Consider the following 17,557-nt stretch of genomic DNA (forward strand, 5'->3'; position numbering starts at 1 on the left):
CTGGAGCTGGAAGGAGGAAGCAGCCCCTGGGGGGATGTCCACAAAGCGTTGGATCTGGGGAGGGGATCTGACGTGGGTGATAAAGGTAGATGTGACCCCCCCCACTGTTTTTGATCCCATTCCCCACTCCACACCCCGTAAAATGTCTCTGGTATATGGCTGTTCATTATTCTTATTATTTTCTCACCTGGTCCATTATATTCCTGCTATGAGAGAAACCATCCGGTATTTTTCCTTTTCTTTCTGGCTTATCTCACTACGCATGATCTTTTCCAGCTCCATCCATGTTGCTGCAAAAGACCTGTGTTTCTTTTTTATGGTTGCTGAGTAATATTCCATGTGTATATGTACCACATCTTTTTAACCCAGTCATCCATTTTTTTGGCATTTGGGCTGCTTCCATGTCTTTCCAATTGTGAATAAAGCAGCAGTAAACATGGGGGTGCAGGTGTCTTTTTGAATCAGTGTTTTTGTGTCTTTTGGGTGAGCATGTGGAAAGATTTATTCTACTTGTGCTGATGCTTTCAGAGTAAGACAGAAGAAGGCGGTGAGATAAGCAGTGAGCATGAATACGATAGCTACCTGAGAATCCTCGAGAGGCCACGCTCTGAGGGCACTTATTTAAATTGGCCTAGCAGTGCACAGCAGTTTGAACATTTGTGTTGTAAGGAAAAAACTCTCTTGTGTGTTTCCAGTATTCTCAAAGTCTGAGCACTATTTCATTTCTGATGCCTGGTGTCAAACAGTTCTCAGATTTTCTGGGCACCAGCTGAGTGTTTATAGCTCAACTCAGTTCTGACACTATCTACCTGAAACAGCATTAGATCCCACAGGTTAAAGCCCCATAAGATTGCACCCTACATCCTCCCCCGACCCTGTCCCCCCATGCCACTGGTAAGTCCAGATGGTTAATCTGGGCTTCTGACGGGCTGGCTAGAGATCAGAAGTTCTGTGACCGCCTCCTTGGGTTTGGTTAATTTGCTCACAGCACTCAGAGGAATGTTCACATTTGTAAAGGATACAGATGAACAACCAGTTAAAGATAAAGTATAACCGGTTAAACCAGCCATGCGTGTGTGTGTGTGTGTGTGTGTGTGTGTGTGTGTGTGTCTTGGTGTATGTGTGTGTGGAGGGCAGCTGTAAGTTACCTGTTAGTACAGGTATGGTCAAAGGGTCTCCTGTGTATTATAAAAGACAACTCAGGACATGCCAGGGTGCCAGGAATTGGGTACAAAAGCCAAGTACATCTCTTACACTATTCTATGTCTTGATTACATGTTTAACGTGGTTACAAGGAGAATTTAAACACAAGGTTACAGCAGGTGAGCTGATAGTGCTTGAAACATTTTTGCTCTGACCTTGTATTTGATTCATTTCATACTATGTGCATTTTGGGGGTGTTTTTCTCCCTCAATTAAGAATGCTGGTGATACTAACAAATGACATTTTGGGATATTTTTGGGAATGACAGATAAACGCTGACTACTTTGAGGAAGTAGACGCTTCCCCAGGCTTTGATTTTAGCTCTTGGAAGGACCTGTTTCTTTAAATCTGTGAGCTTTAATCTTTTCTTCTAGTTAGTTTTCTTAGCATCCTATAGGTATAATGAAGAGATTTGGATCAATGGGGCTTCTGATTAAGACCATCTCTCATATCTAGCATATTGAGGTGTCCTGCTACAGCATCCAGGAAAGAGGAGGTCATTGTCCTTTGTTGGGGGGACTCACTGAATTATGACATGTCAGAAAGTACATGAGTCTAGCTCAGTGAGTTTTCTGAAAATGAACATACTGTTAACAGCTCCCAGACAGGATTCAGAAAATTACTAGCTCTAGAAACTTCCCTCTGCCACCCTCTGCGGCAAGGGCTGTCAACCGAGCCTTCTGACTGCAGTGATGTTTGCCCTTCATTTTCAGCCTTCCCCCTGCCCGGGTGCTTGAGGACGCTTGTGGGGGCTCAGTAGGCCTTCTGCCAAGTGGCATGGGGGAGCAGCATGTGGCTCAGAGCCCCGCCACCCTGAGATACTCTCAGGCACCTCGGGTTTCCCGGAGCCTTCACCATCAGGCTCAGGCCATTGCTGAGAGAGGAGCCCTGGTGTGTGACTCTGTCCTGTGGCAGTTTCTGCCCAGCTCGTGGGCTGCATTGACTCCTTACCACACTCCTGTGGGCTCTTGACGTGACTCTGCCTGGCTGTGACCTCGTAGCCTGCAAGGGCGCAGCTAGCGGCCAGTCTCTGCGTGTGTCCTGGCCAGGTCTTCCCGGTGCAAAGCTTGGGCTTCATTTTCTGTCCCTCACATCATTTCAGTTCTTGTTGGGCAAAGCTAGTGAAGCCAGTCACATGGTCAGTTTTCAGTATCCTGAACCAGTAGTCCCCCAACAAGTTGACTTTTGTTTGGTTTAACCCATGTTTTATGATGAAGTTGATTTTTATATTGTGGAGGGGACAAAAATTGACCATGAATTTATGAAATAAAACATAAAAAAAAAAAACCAAAATGGGATAGTAACTACATCAAAATAGGTTGGGAAACTACAGTTTTGTTTTGTTTGTTTTTTTTGGTAAAATAATTTTTCCCAAATAAGGTATTTTACGTATGCCTCTCTTTCCAGATAGACATGGAAAAAGCTTATTTTCTATTTTAAGTCATGAAGCAGAATTCTTTGTGTGTATTCTTTTGGCTTCGGATTCTATTCACCTAAAAACTGGGCTATTTCTTTTAGACTTCCACTGGTTTTTGTTTGGGTACTTAGAGGAAAGCACTAGCTTGGACCAAGTGCGATCTGAATTTATGCCATTTATATTGTCACTGCCTTATGCTGTACAGCCTCACAAATGTTAAGTATCAGTTGGTAGTCAGAAGGAAATGTTTGTGCTCTGGTCTTTGCTTGCCAGTGGGTGCGGATTTGGCAGGGGAGTGTAGGAAGCGTTTGAGAAGGACAGACTGACTCTTCACCAACAGAAGAATAAAAATCCTGTTCATTCAGCAAACGAGTTCCTGCTGTGTGCCAGGCGCTGTTCTAGGAGCTTGGGGTCTATCAGTAAACAAAACAGAAAAATCTATGTCTTTGTGCAGCTTGCACTGTGGCAGGGGTGACAGGCAAGGAGGTGGGGGAGCGTTGGGGGTGGTTGTGGGTTGCTCTTTTAATATCATGTTCCAGGTTGGCATCAACCTAGAGGCATGGTGATAGTTGCTCTGAAACATGGGTAGGGAATGTGCCATCAGCCGGTCTGGGGTTGGTACATTTTCAGGTGGAGGAAATAGAATACAGAAAGTATACAGCAGTGGGACCTGGTACCTGAACCCCTGGGGTGCCAGGGCGACTGCCCCCGGGTGTCTGGAGCAGGAAACGAAGGGGGACAGGACTGAAGCTAAGTAAGTCTGAGGTCAGGAGCGGTGGGGCCACTGTTGGGCTGCACTCTGAGCAGGAGGTTTTAGCAGAGGAATGATGTGAGCTCGGGCTGTGCGCCTGCTCTCAAGGCTGTGCGTGACATCGCGCAGGTGAGGGATGGAGCTGGAGCTGGAGCTGGAGCTGGAAGGAGGAAGCAGCCCCTGGGGGGATGTCCACAAAGCGTTGGATCTGGGGAGGGGATCTGACGTGGGTGATAAAGGTAGATGTGAAGCTCCTTGTCAGTCAGTTGGGTGTGGGGTCATGGAAGCTTTCGAGGGTTTGGCTCGAAGAACTGAATTATGGTGCCTCACACTGAGCAGGCTGAGGAGAAGGCTTTGTAGGTGAAAGGCTACAGCTTAGTTTGGGGCTTCTAAGTTTAGGATGTTTGTAATCTTAGTCTTTATTTTACTACAGTCACAATAATTGCATAAGGGTTAAAAACCTTATTGGACTATGTTAAATTATGACTTTGTTACTTATACTCAAGTTACTTTAAACTTGTTTGGGGGAATCATTTGAGAAGTTGAGTCTCCCCCCCACCCCCCTTTTTTTTTTAACTTATACTGATGTGAACTACCAGCTTTATTTCCTCCTTTTTAAAAACATTGAATGGCTTTCCTTCATTCAATTCTTTATTCAAAGGGGTCCACAGTTTTTCTTATGAGAGAAAAAGAATTTTCCTATCCTGGGCCCTATCAGACAAATTATTTTTATGTTAGAGTAAAAAGAGTTTTGTATAGTTAGTAGAAGGTCATTGGCCCTTTGCGTTTCTGGGGGAAACATCTTACCACCAGAGACATAATGTTTTAAAATACTTTTCTGTTTCTTCTTCTTCTGTCCCTGAGAATACTTTCCTGGTTCTGCCATCCTCTTCCTCCCACAAATAGAGATGCCATGTGAGTCGGGTTGTATTGAACCCTCCATTCCTAATTATGATGATCGAGAAACTTTAGGTAGTTAGTGTGTATATAATTTTTTTGCCCTAAGATTAAAGTCAGCTGCTAAGCTTCCTAATATCTCAGCTTGTTCACGTTTACACCAGCTAGTCTGTTTTTGCTTTAATCTTGTGTACTCTTTCTTTTAGAGTTAATACCATTTCATGCTTGTTTAAAAAGTCCCTATTCTACTGCTTGGATTTGTTAGGTTAACAGTGCCCTTTTAACATTAACCTATGCTTTATAGCTAAGATGCAGTTTTGTATTACAGTAACTGCACTGCTAGACCAGTGGAATTTCAAACATGTAATGGAACCTATGGATTTAAGACAAAGGTAGAAAGAAGAGCTACTGTTTAAACATTTTGTTCTTTTTCTAATAACTAATTTGGTATTCTTTTTTGGGCATTGCAGGTTGTTTTTAAATGATGGTACTATTGTTTATTTCTGATTTAAGTAATGGTGGGAGTTAAAACATCCTTTTGGAGAATCTATATAAGTTGGTACAGCAGATATGATTCATAAATGTGTCGTATCCATTAAATATCATCACTGTTACTAGGGCTTTCCTTGGTTGATTGTTGTGGAAACAGGTGGTCTTGCTAATAATAATAGTCACATTCTAGAAGCCAGCTGCTATTCCGATTGGTATAATTGTCAGTGGAATTTCTGAAAGTAGTAAGCACAGTGACAATTAAGTCTAATATCCTGAATGTCATCCAGAACAAGCAGACATGGGGTCTGTTCTCAGTAACCTTGTAAGCTACAGAATTTGTGAATGGGAGACTTGCCAATGAATTTAGGAAGACTGACTTTATGTTAGTGAAGGAGCAGGTCAGAATAACATGGGCCCCGTCAGGAGACCTTGGCCTTCTGGTCCTGGCGCAGCCGCGGCCCAGCAGAGCTCTCAGGATGTGGGCCTGAGCTCTGTGGCGGCAGTGCTTGTCCTGATGCTCAGGAGCCTCACGGAGTTGTTGGGAATCGCGAAACAAGTGCTTTATAGCTTGGCCGGCCCTCTGTGGATGGTGGCGCTCTTCTAAAACAGCAGAGGAATAGGGTGGCGAGAAAGATTGTTCTTTCACCCTCCCAGAGGTGGCCAGCATAGCGCCATCTCCTTGTGTCTCTTGCGTTGGTGGGCGGAGGAAGCAGCTCTGGTCTGTGTCCTAATATCTTTGCGTGTGTTCTAGGGCAGCAGTCACTCGAGGCGCTGTCCATATGCACAGAAAGCATCTCTCTCTCTCTCTTTCCTTTTTTTTACACTCTGACTCATTTTCTCTGTCAAGCCTGTTCTTGGGCTATGTTCAGGAACAAATCCTGCTTGTTGATGAGCTGTCTCCGTGTCTGTTTACAGAAAGTCCTAGTGTTTCCTTAAGCTTGTAACAGATTCAGGCAGTGTTTGAAGCCTGTCTTTCCCTTGATTTAGATTTCTTCTTTTTTCTCCCCATCTAGGTTTTGCATCTCCAATGGATACAGAGGGGTTTGGTGAGCTTCTTCAGCAGGCTGAACAGCTTGCTGCTGAGACCGAGGGCATCTCAGAGCTTCCCCATGTGGAACGGAACCTACAGGAGATTCAGCAGGCGGGGGAGCGCCTGCGTTCCCGAACCCTCACGCGCACGTCCCAGGAGACGGCAGATGTCAAGGCGTGAGTACTGGCAGGGAGACAGCACTGGTACTGGGTGGCACAGGGGCAGGATCTGCCTTGATTTGGGTACAGTTCTGTAAATGACAGACACAAGCCAGAGTCTCAGGAACACAGAGGTTTGTGAACGATCTGCAGCCTCGCTTATATCCCTACCTCTTGAGTTTTCCAGGTATGAGCCCATGTCACAGGCAGAGACCAGAATGGGGCAGAAGAGCTTTGTCACAGTCATTTCTGCTTGGGTTTACCGACTCTTGGGTTTTAAATTCCTCCCATAAGCACATTAGTAAATGGAGGCCACGCAGATAAGTGTTACCTTCAGAGGCAGAGTGTTCGGCAGCGAGCAAAGCTTTAAAGAGCATTTGGAAGACATTGATGAGTGCTGACGAGAAGTTGGCCATCCAAATGAGGAGTGCTTCTGTCTGCTTATTGTCAGTGGCCCAGAGGCTGCTTCTGAAAGGCCTTGGAAATGCAGTGCCTGCCAGTTGATTGTAGAGCAGGAAAATGGGTGAGCCCCAAGAGCGTGCAGCTGGAGAAAAGTGCTGACCGGCTATGCGACCCGTGGCAGCTGCTGCCCACAGTATCAATTGTGCTGTCGATTCCACAAACACGTGCTTGGGGTCTCCACAAGTGCCAGGCCTGGGCCATCTATGGGACTGAGCCTGAATCAGACATGGCCTTTCTCCCAAGGAGCCTAGAATCTGGAGAGGCAACAGAAACCTTGCCCTTTTCATAAGTAACATGACTTACTGATTACTTACTGTGCTTCAGAAACTTGGCTGGACTAAAGATTTTGCTTAAACCTCCCACCTGACATTAGAACTGTTCATATCACAGTCAAGCAGCTGTTTGCTCAGAGAGGACAAATAACTCTTCCAGATCACACCACTGGCAAGCAGTGAGCCGGGAGTCAAACCCAACAAGCTGTTAGGAGGGCTTTGGGAGGGTGAAGAGTCTCTGCTCTTTGTGCCCTGGGTGGCTTTTGAAAGTTACTAAAATTCTGGGCCTCCCTGGTGGCACAGGAGCTAAGTCTCAGCGCTGTCAAGCTATCGCCAGCCTCTGACTGTGGCCTGAGTTTGGTCCCCGGCCAGGGAGCTGACCCACAGCAGCAGGCCTCTCCTGTCTCCCCGCTGCTCCCCTCAGCATGTGTCTCAGTCAGTTTACCTGTTCTGCTCCCCACTCTGTCTCTGGTGAATCCTCATACCCCCTGCACCTCTGGCTTACACCCCAGTTCTTGTATGCATAAAGAAATAAAAATCAGTCTTCAAAAAAAATCACTACAATTTTATATGGGAAATTGTCAGTCATCTTTATAGCCTTCAATCCCTGGTGTTAATATGGGGACATTGTCTGTTTTGCATATTTAATAAATGTCACAGGAATGAGGGTACATTCATCTCCCAACTAATCTTAGTAGCTGAATTATTTGGCTGCGCTGCTGAGTCAGTAAGGATGTTGTGGAAATTGTTCTACAGGCCACCCCAGATTTTCACTTTTTTAAAATATCAGTTAATTTGGGTTCTGACGATAGTGGCTTCAAAGGCAAGTCAGGAACACTGGCTGGAGGTAATTGCAGCCAACTGCTCCCCACAGCTTTAGACATTTCTGCTGATGTGCCCTGCCTGCCGGCTTCTTCCTGCTGCTCCTGGTTCCTGCAGTCACCCCCAGACTTGAGCACACAGGCTCAAGGCTCGTGTGCAGAGACGCTGCTGGAAGAAAGGGCCGTGACGCCGGCCGAGCTGCTGTAGTTATAATTTAATTGCATCAGCTTTACAGCCTATTAAGAGCAAAAAAGGAAAAATGTTTTCTTGGTAACAATGATCAGTCAGACTCTCTTTCTTGTAAATTTCCATTCTTCCTCATCCCTTTCTACCTTCAATTTATTATTTTGGGGTGGAGGAAGTTGAAACATTGAAAGGATGGATGTAGGGTGGGGCAGGTGCATAAAAAGAAGTCAAAGAATTAATGACTGTATTTTTCCATCTTCTCAATCGGCAGAGGCATAAAGTGTGATGTGAATATTTCGGTGCAGGATAGGGTCAGAGAGAACTGAGTAGGAAAGATTTTCTTACATGAAATAAATCTTTAAAGAAAATTTTGTCTTTAAGGTTAGATTGCCGATTTAAGATGGAATTGTGCTGAATTCTTCTGTTTGAAATATTCTTTGCTGCATTTCCCATTTTAGGGAACAGACTTGGTAGCTGTTTTCCATGTGTCTGATATTTTTAAATTGTTAAACTTCTTCACACATGAAGAGGAATATGCATAACACATACAAAGGTGTAAATCAGGGCTTGGCAGACTCCGACCCCTTAGCCCAATCCGGGAAGCTGCCTGTTAAAGGTTTATTGAAATGCAGCCACACATATTTGTTTATATATTGTCTATGCTGCTTTTTTCCTCCAGTAGCAGAGTTGAGTAGTTATGCTAGAGACTGTGTTGCCTGCAGAACCTGAAATATTTACTGTCTGCCTCTTACCCACTAAGTTTGCTGACTCCTGCTGTGCATAATAATGCACGGAACGCGTGCCCTGGCGTCACTGCACTTGTCTGGGAAGTCCGTTGGTGCTCACCGTTGGGTGCACCCTCCTCTTTGTGCACAGAGATGCCTTCATTCCGACTCCAGGCCAAACAAAGCAGAGGCATCTAAAGAAAAACCAGTAATCATGTTCTCGCCCTAATTTTATCTTCTCGGGTTGCCAGGCTTTCATCTAGTCTTTCATACTTTTCGCCATGTTCATGCAAAGCATATACACACAGCAGGTGATTTTGCTTTCGGTACTACTGACCCACCTCTCTAAGAACTTTCTATCCACCAGCACTGTGCCGCACTTACATCCTTTATATGGCCTATATATTTTCTCCTTAAAGTAACCCTTTGAATTAAGTATAATTATCTCCAGTTTGTACTTAAGGAAGTGACCGCATCCGAATTCAAATGCAGCTTGGTCAGTAAGAACCCTCCACATTTGTATGGCACTTTTCAGGGCCAAGCATGGCCTCCGTGATCTTGTGACAGGTCTACAAGCCTGAGAGGTGGGAGAGGAAGGGATTTTTTCCCCGCACTTAACAGAGGAGAAGAATGAAGCTTGGCAAAGTGATGTGGCCAAGATTTTCAGTCAGTAAGAGACAGGTGGGGCTTGACCCAGGCCCCCTGACCTTCTTCCTGCTCCCCATGTACCCTGAGACCAGCTCTTGTCCTGTTGCTCTCCCGGAACTAGAGTGTTCGACTCTAGTCTTTGTGACCTTCTGTGCAGGAGAAGCTGCCTGGCAAATGGAAACTGGAAGGAACGTTTCTGATACATCCTCCCCTTATAAAACTGTCCCTGCCCAGGTTCCCTGTCCCTCCTCAGTCCTCTGTCCCCCTCATCAGGGCCTTTGCACCCACTGCACTGCGCAGTTCCTGCCGCCACCTCCTGCTTAGATGGTCTTGTCTCCCCGTAACCTAGTGACCAAGGTTCTCCACCGCGGTTCTCCTTAAAAGTGCTGGGTACTGGGATGGTCACATATCACTGGCAGAGGTGTCCTGCCTGTGGGGTAGATTCTGACAATATCTAGTGATGTACTTGACCCAGTGTTGTGCTGGCAAGAGCCCAAAAGAGTGCGTGCGTGGCGTAGTCTGCAACAAGGTCTGTAGCAGCGACAACTGGGAGTGACATCCATCAGTAGAGACTATTGAATAAGTACAGTATATTCCGGTGGAGGCATACCTTTCAGGAGTTCGAAGAATGACGATATATATACTACCAGATAAAATGTGTAATTCTAACTCTAATTCCAGGACATATTATTAAGTAAAAAAAAAAAAAACAAGGTGAAGAAGAGTATATAATACTCTCATTTATTTAAGATGGTAGGTGAAAGACAGCCTATCTTTATGAATCAGAAGACAATATTATTATGATTTTTTTTAAGATTTATTTATTTATGCAGAAGGGAGGTACAGGCCAGAGGTGCAGGGGCAATGAGTGGATTCACTGGAGACATGGAGGGGAGCAGTGTACGGGTCAGGAGAGGTCTGCCATGCCATGTGGATCACCTCCCTGGCTGGGGATCGAACTCGTGCTGAAGCAGCTGCGGCCAACTTCCTGGCTGTGCTTTAGTATCCTAGTGCTATATTTTAGCCCATTGCGCCACCAGGGAGGGCCCAGCATTATTGTGATGTTAATATACCCCAAACTGATCTACGATTCCATCCAATCCCTATCAACATGCCAGCTGACTTTTTGCAGAAAATTGACAAGTTGATCCTCAATTCCACGTGGAAATTCAGGGGACCTAGAATGGCCAAAATCTTTAAAAATTAGAAAGGAGGAAGATTCAGACTTCTAATTTACAACTTACCACAAGCCACAGTAATCAAGACTGGTACTGGCATAAGGACAGACATATAAATCAACTGACTAGAATTATGAGGCCAGAAATAACCCCACGTGTCTGTGATCAGTTGATTTTCAACAGGAGCGCCAAGTTCATTTAATGGGGAATTCTCTTTTCACAAATGATGCTGAGATAGCTGGATAGTAACCTGCAAAAGAATGAACTTGGAAACCTACCTCAACTCCACATGGATCACGGCCTACATGTAATGGCTAAAACTAAAACTCTGAGACGAAAGCATTGGCAGAACTTTGCTGTATTTGACACCAAAAGTACAGGCGACAGAATCAATAATCAGTAAATTGAACTTCATCAAAATGAAAAACTTTAATGCATCGGGGACACCATCAAGGAAGCAAGCCAGTGGAGTCAGCTGCGGAGGGGCCGGGCCTTGCCCGTCAGGTGTGGAGAAACCCTGCCGTGCTGGTCGGGAGAGGACACTCACTTGGGGAGAAGCGTCAGCCACTCGCTACTGGACCTGCACAGACGCCATTAACAAAAATGATCCCCATTTGCGTGATCTTGGAGATTCACTACCTGAATGAACAGATGAAATCCATCAAAGAATTGTGTGGGATGGGGGCCCCTGAATCTGGCGTGGCAGAAGATCTTTTTCCTGCAAGAAAGTGACCAGAGCTAACCTAGACTTGGGCTGCTTTCCCGTAGCCTGGGGGGGACACTTGTGGTCACGGAGGCAGTGCATATATGTTAGCATTTGCTGTACTTTTTCTGTGAGTTATCCCAAAACAGCTGCATAAATCTTTGATTTGGGGCCCTCCCTGGTGGTGCAGTGGGTTAGGACACAGCACTGCAAGCAAGCCTCATCTGCTTCATTGCGAGTTTGATCCCTGGCCCTGGAGGTGACCCACAGGGCGCAGCAGACCTCGCCTGACCCGCCCGCTGCTCCCTCAGCAGTGTACTTTATCGATCTTCCTGTCCTGCTCCCCACTCTGTCTCTGGTGAAGCCTCTCACCACCCCTGTACCTCTGGCTTGTACCCCAGTTCTGTATGAATAAATAAATTAAAAAAAAAATCTTTCATTTGTCCCATTCTTTCAAATAAAGTAATCTGGTGCCCACAGAAAAACCAACTTCCTCAGTGGGATTTTTGTTACTAAATCATAATCCAAAAGCAACAATAAAAAAAATAATTCTAAGTTTCTGTCTTCCAGAGCTCTGTCTTCTAGAGCATAATAAGAATCTGTGATCTTTGGGGGCTCCCTGCCCCTGACTCTAAGATTGTTACCTTGCCCCAGATGAATAGAAATAAAGCCAGCTTTCTCATTCCAGTTTCACTACAAAACATTGGTCGGTCAGATAACAGGCTCTTGTTACTGGATTGGACAGCGGAGAGGGAAGTTGTGGATGTTCTACACGTGGTGTTTAGGTTTTGACAATATGCCGTGGAGAGCTGACCTTGGATTTTAGTTTGACTTTATTTTGCAAACTGATTGCTCTGGACTTCTAAACTAATTGTTAAACTACAAGTTTGGACAAGGTTACTCCCGAAACTTCGAAAGTTTTGTGATTCACTATATCTGCCTCTATAAGGCTACAAATACAGGATGGTGGCTAAGAGTTTGTGCTCTGGAGCTGGCTTTGCCACCTCCTAGCTCTGTGACTTTGGACAAGTTGGTTGACCTCTTTGGATCTGAGTTCCTCCACCCAGAGAGGAGGGTTGATAAAGCATCTATTTCATGGGCTTCTTTATTCTGAAGTGTTTGGAGCAGTCTAGCCTGTTGTCACATTATAAAGAATACCCTGACTAGCTCAGGCCTGATTAGAATTCTCTGTCTTACTATCAGATGTAATAGTGTGTCTTATTCCACGTGATAGACCTGTAGAAATAAAACCAGCTGTATCAGTCCGATCCATGGAAAGGTATAAACCACCATATAAAAGTGTCTGTTCAATACTTGGGAAGGTTTGAACCAAAAAGCACTCTAGTATCTTAAGAAGCATGGTAGATGTTCTAATCCATCTGTCTCTGCTCTGTCTCATGTAGGTCAGTTCTTCTCGGTTCTCGTGGACTTGACATATCCCACATCTCCCAGCGACTGGAGAGTCTGAGTGCAGCCACCACCTTTGAGCCTCTTGAACCCGTGAAGGACACAGACATCCAGGTGAGTGTCAGGGTGGGACACTGAGCGTGCAGCCCAGGCAGGAGGCCGGTCCTACATCAGACCACTGATGTAGGAATCCACATTTCATTGTTAATTTTCTTCTTCCTCGGGTAGTAGGAGAATGTGAGACTCAGGTTTAGAAGTGTAGGGTTATTTTCGGAATGTTGCGGGAGGCTAAGTTTAAGAAAGCAGTTCTGACCTTTACTTTTCAGATTATTATGAGGACAGATTTCTTTTCCTTTCTTGGGCCTAGTCCAAGGCACAGATATTAGTTCTAAGTTTCTCTTGCTTTCTCTGCTGGGTCTCGAATAATTTTACTATTCATCTTCCACATTTCTTTTCTACATCTTGCTTGTATTGGTTGGCCAGAGGTGGAGTACTATTTCCTGAAACCTGCTCATTGATTTCTGAGAAGTACTTGGCTGGGTCAGTGGCACCAGGAAGTGGTCTAATAGAGCACTGCAGTCTCGTTTAGCCTAACGTGCCACGGGCACACTGACTGCTAGTTTAATCTGATCAGAACTCTTGTGTGCACGCGGTGTGTGTGCGCGCTCACGCACACAGGTCATTCATGCACAGAATTGTCAAGGAAGAAATTTGTGGTCTGTTTCGCTTTGAGGAGTTGTGACGGAATCTGAGTTAGAGGGAAGGGGCAGCAGCCTGCCATTTTTCTTTGTTGTAGCCTGAATGAAAGGCTACAGGTCTTCCGAATCTTAGCACAGACGAGTAGTTATTATGTTATTATTTGGGTATTTGAGTATCAATTCAAATTAATACTGTCCGAAGCCCTTCCCAAGAACTACTTTAATCCCTCCGCTGACCCCACTGGTGTTTATTCCATCTCAGAAACCTGATTCCTGTACCTTGAGTTGAGAGTTGAATAGCTAGATGTTGATTATTTTCTGTTCCTGATGTGCTCCAGACCATGGAAATTCAGTTTTTCCAGTTTTATGCTTTTAGTTTTAGCAGTTCCCCCACCTTCTTTCTGTTTCAACTGCTTGATGCTCTCTATACGGAAAAACTCAATAGGAATGAGGTGGGTGAATGAGATAGAGTGCACATGATTTGAATAATCACCATAGATCCCTGAAAGGTAGATGGCTGAGTGTTTTTAATGTTTAAAATGTCAAGAAGTTTATTTTAAAAATGATTTTGTTCTTTGAGTTTTCTTTGAGATCTGCAGCAGCGTCTAGTGATATACTTCATCATTCCCATGCCTGTGGTATTGCAGTTTTGTTCTGTGGTATTAATGACAAGTGTCTAAATGCACTGAGTCACAGTGATCATCTATTCTAACCTTCTGCTCAGGCATGAACACTCCTGCTACACCCCCTCTGGTGGTTTCTTAGCAATACGCGCTCGGTCACATCCCAGAGCACTTCCTCATTTGGAATGAGCCTGACTTAGGGTGTTAGGCCTGACTCACTGAGAAAGCTTTGAACTTGGAGGGAAAGGATGCTTCCATTTTAAAATTTTGCTGCTCAGATGTGCTTTTCTGAAATAGCGTCAGAGGTGCAAAGTGGTCAGTCCAAGAGCATTTCTGATGAGTTGGATTGGGTCCTCTGGACCTGAAGTGAAGATTTAAGACTTAATAGTTGTTTTTTTTTTTTTTTTAAGAATTTTATCGATTTACTTATTGATGCATAGAAGAACTGGGGCGTAGTCTAGAGACATGGAGGGTAAGAGGATTCACCAGAGACAGAATGGGGAGCAGAACGGGCGATCTATTGAAATCCACTGCCGAGGGGAGCAGTGGAGAGACAGGAGAGGTCTGCTGCACCCTGTGGGTCAGCTCCCGGTGTGGGGACCAAACTCAGGCCGCAGTGAGTGACTGATAGCTTGATAGCGCTGAGACTTGACCTCTGCTCTACCAAGGAGGCCCACTTAATAGTTTTAAAAGGAATCCTCTCTAACTCCTTTCACACAAAGGCTGAAAGGACAAAGCTTAACTTTTAAAAGGCTGGGGCTCTGGCTTGACTGAGATGACTCTAGTTATTGATCGGGTTACAGGTTTTCAGTTGTGTCGGACGGCTCACTGGATCGGACTTACACATCCTCTGTGCACAGTAGAGTCATGTTATTTGACTTCCTGTTTAGCAGTCACGTGTGAAGAGCCAGGGCCACTCCTTTGCACGGAGTGGTCGATCCTCCTCCTGTGCGCTATTTGTTTGTAGAAACACCAGCTATACTTTCTGATGGACATTTTAAAAATTATTTTTACACCTTTATTGAGAATATAGTTCTCTGATCTGAACAGACCTGGTGTATATCGATGACATGATGTAGTAATAAAGTACACATTTACACAAGTCAGGTGAATTCTGGGCTTTCTTCCACTAGATTACACGTACATACAGATGACTGCAGAAATAGCCTGAGCTGGTCTTAAAAGTGGGAGCTGCAGTTTCTCAGCACTTGGTTGTAATAATTTGTCGTGACAGGTCTAGAATCAAATACAGTGTGTTTAGCAGTAATATTATTATTTGTACATTCACATTAGATCTCTAGGGCTACTACAACAAATTACCACAAACTTAGTGGCCTAAAATATTAGAAATGCATTCCCTTACAACCCTAGGCCAGAACTTTGAAAAAGGAGGTTAGCTTGGCTCTGGTGGAGAATCCTTCCCTGTCCAGCCTCTGGGGGCGTCCCTGGCATTCTTTGGTTTGTAGCTGTGTAGCTCCGTGTCTGCCTGCAGCTTCACAGTTTTTTCCTTGTTTACATCAAGTCTCCCTTGCTTTTCTTTGACTGTGGTACCAGTCATTGTGTTTGGGGCCCACCTGCATGGATTATGTGATCCTTAATTTCCTTTATCTTGCAAAGACTCTGTATCCAAATGAGGTCACACCATAGGGACATACCTCTTTTGGGTGGACACACTTCAACTTACTACACTTATAGTGCCAGAAAATTTAAAACTGTAACTTAACTAATAAATGAAATATCTTCACATCTGTTACACAGCTGTATGGAGTTGTTTCAGTAACTGCAAACCTAAACCAAGTGCCTGCTTTTTTCTTACCTTTGGGAATTGGCTATCCAGGTCAGATTTCAGAGCTCAGTAATAGTTTAACTGTACAAACAGGTTAATGTTCTGTGTATGAGATTTCTGCAGAGGTGTTTTTCAATTAAAAAAATTTTTTTTTCCTTTTTTAAAAGTATTGAATACTTAGTTTTAAGATAACTACATAAGTAGGTTGAAACTGTGATTGTTTCTCATAGTAATAGAAGCCCGTGTGTGTGTGTGTGTGTGTGTCTGTGTAGGTGGGTGTGTATTTTTACTTCGGCCAAGCAGGTACCAAACCCTTTATTTTGCCTTTTAGGCCTTCACTTACTTTCTTTTTTTTTTTAAGATTTATTTTTATTTATTTATGCATTCAAAAACTGGGCCAGAGATGTGGGGTGGAGGAGGTTGAGAGGATTCACCAGAGACAGAGTGGGGAGCAGAACAGGTAGATCTACTAAAATACACTGCTGAGGGGAGCAGTGAGGAGACAGGAGAGGTCTGCTGTGCCTTGTAGGTCATCTCCCTGGCCAGCAAACTCATGTAGCAGTGACTGGTGATAGCTGATAGCGCTGAGACTTTAACCCCAGCACCGCAAGGGAGGCCCCGCTTACTGCCTTTCTTTAGCCTAAAATAGCACCACTGAAATATCCAAAACTTTCTGTCATTACTATTTCTGTCATAGTTTTCTCAGATATATCTTCCCCATTCTCCAAATGTAGTATTTGGTTTTACTGTTTAGAGAAGAAAACCAAAATGGCATTCTGAATGTTCTCCCACAAAGTAAACAAATTTAAATATGTTGCTGGAATTAAATTGTAGCCAGTTCAAATCTTAGATAAATGAAAATTCAGCCCCTTAAAACAAAACAAAACAAAAAACCAAGCAACCCTATACTATGAAGACTTCATAAGCTACCTTACTTATCAGGTGGAAATCTGTGCTACAACAATAAAGAGAAGAAGGAAGCCTTAACCAGAGGACATTATAGCTAAGAAAATTAGAGCTGGAAACTTATCTGTGACATATAACAGTAGTAGTACAATGATCATTGACCTGTTAAAAACTTGTTTTGCTTATTACACTGTAGTACTTATAAAATATTCATTATTTCCTTCCTTTTTCTGCCCTTGGAAATGTAGAGCATGTTCAAACCACTCTTAGCTTATCTTTTAAATAATCAGGGGGGTTAGTGAAAGAGCCTTGGTAAGTACAAAAATGAATCACTGGTGGTGTAACCTTGTATCACCTAAATTGTTATTTTCATGGCTTGTCTTTTAATTTTATACCTTCATACTTAAGATACTGCTGCTTAAATGCAGCTATATATAATAGCTAGAAGAAACCTGGTTGTGTTGCTTGCTATTTGTGTGTTGTTGTACTGGCAAGTTATTGGTAGGGAGTTGGTTCCAGAAATTCTGTGGCAGTTTGTTGGAAAGAGGGTCATGCTTACCCAGAATGATTAGTGTGCTAATAGCAGCTCTTCGGGAATATTACTGCAAACTGTTAATATTGAGGAAAAGGGCATTAAGCTTTCTTTCCCCAGCTGGACTCAGCTGAAGTAAAGTGCAGCCTGAATGGCTAGACAGAGCCTTAATTCTGGGATTACCTTTAAAGAAACCTAGTTGTTATTTTATCTTTTTCTAGAAGTTGAAACTACTGAGTATATGTCCTGACTAGAGGTCTTACTGGAGCTACTTTAAAAATTTAGGGAAGAGATGAGGATCATTCACAAGCTTTCATCCATCTATTTGTATGTGGATTCATGTAACCATTCTGGGACACAGTTTAGGCAAAATGTAGCTACCTTTCTCTTGTTCCTGCTCTTGACAGACTTCTGTGATCTAACTCAAATAGGGTGGTTAGGAATTTTGAACTGATGGGAGTCAAAATGCTTTCACTGTTTCCACATATACTCTGGAAATATGATGAGACCATCTTTACACTATGAGGGGTTTGGGTTAAGTATTTTTGTCTGTGCTTATTGACCTCCTTTTTGTTTGTTTAGTAGGGTGAAGGGTGCTTTTTTTTTAATCATTTATTTTTGCATCATTTTGTGCCTTTTTCCATCTCAGTTGTAATCCCCC

At 43.9% G+C, this 17,557-nt stretch overlaps 1 protein-coding gene across 3 annotated transcripts in view; it reads left to right on the top strand.

Annotated features, from left to right (window-relative positions):
- The window catches only part of NUP93 (nucleoporin 93kDa), a 93,536-nt gene that overhangs the window by 8,059 nt on the left and 67,920 nt on the right, over positions 1-17,557 (top strand). For all 3 annotated transcript variants that reach the window (XR_001146114.1, XM_004693583.2, XM_012733189.1), the window contains exons 2-3: positions 5,774-5,966; positions 12,348-12,465. Coding sequence is in view for 2 of the 3 variants with exons in the window: in XM_004693583.2 (XP_004693640.1) it covers positions 5,788-5,966; positions 12,348-12,465 (297 nt within the window). In the remaining variant the exon portion in view is untranslated. The remainder of the gene's footprint in view (positions 1-5,773; positions 5,967-12,347; positions 12,466-17,557) is intronic.

The sequence above is a fragment of the Condylura cristata genome, unplaced genomic scaffold (assembly GCF_000260355.1).
Source record: "Condylura cristata isolate star-nosed mole 26May11 unplaced genomic scaffold, ConCri1.0 scaffold00039, whole genome shotgun sequence".
NCBI classification, from domain to species: domain Eukaryota; kingdom Metazoa; phylum Chordata; class Mammalia; order Eulipotyphla; family Talpidae; genus Condylura; species Condylura cristata.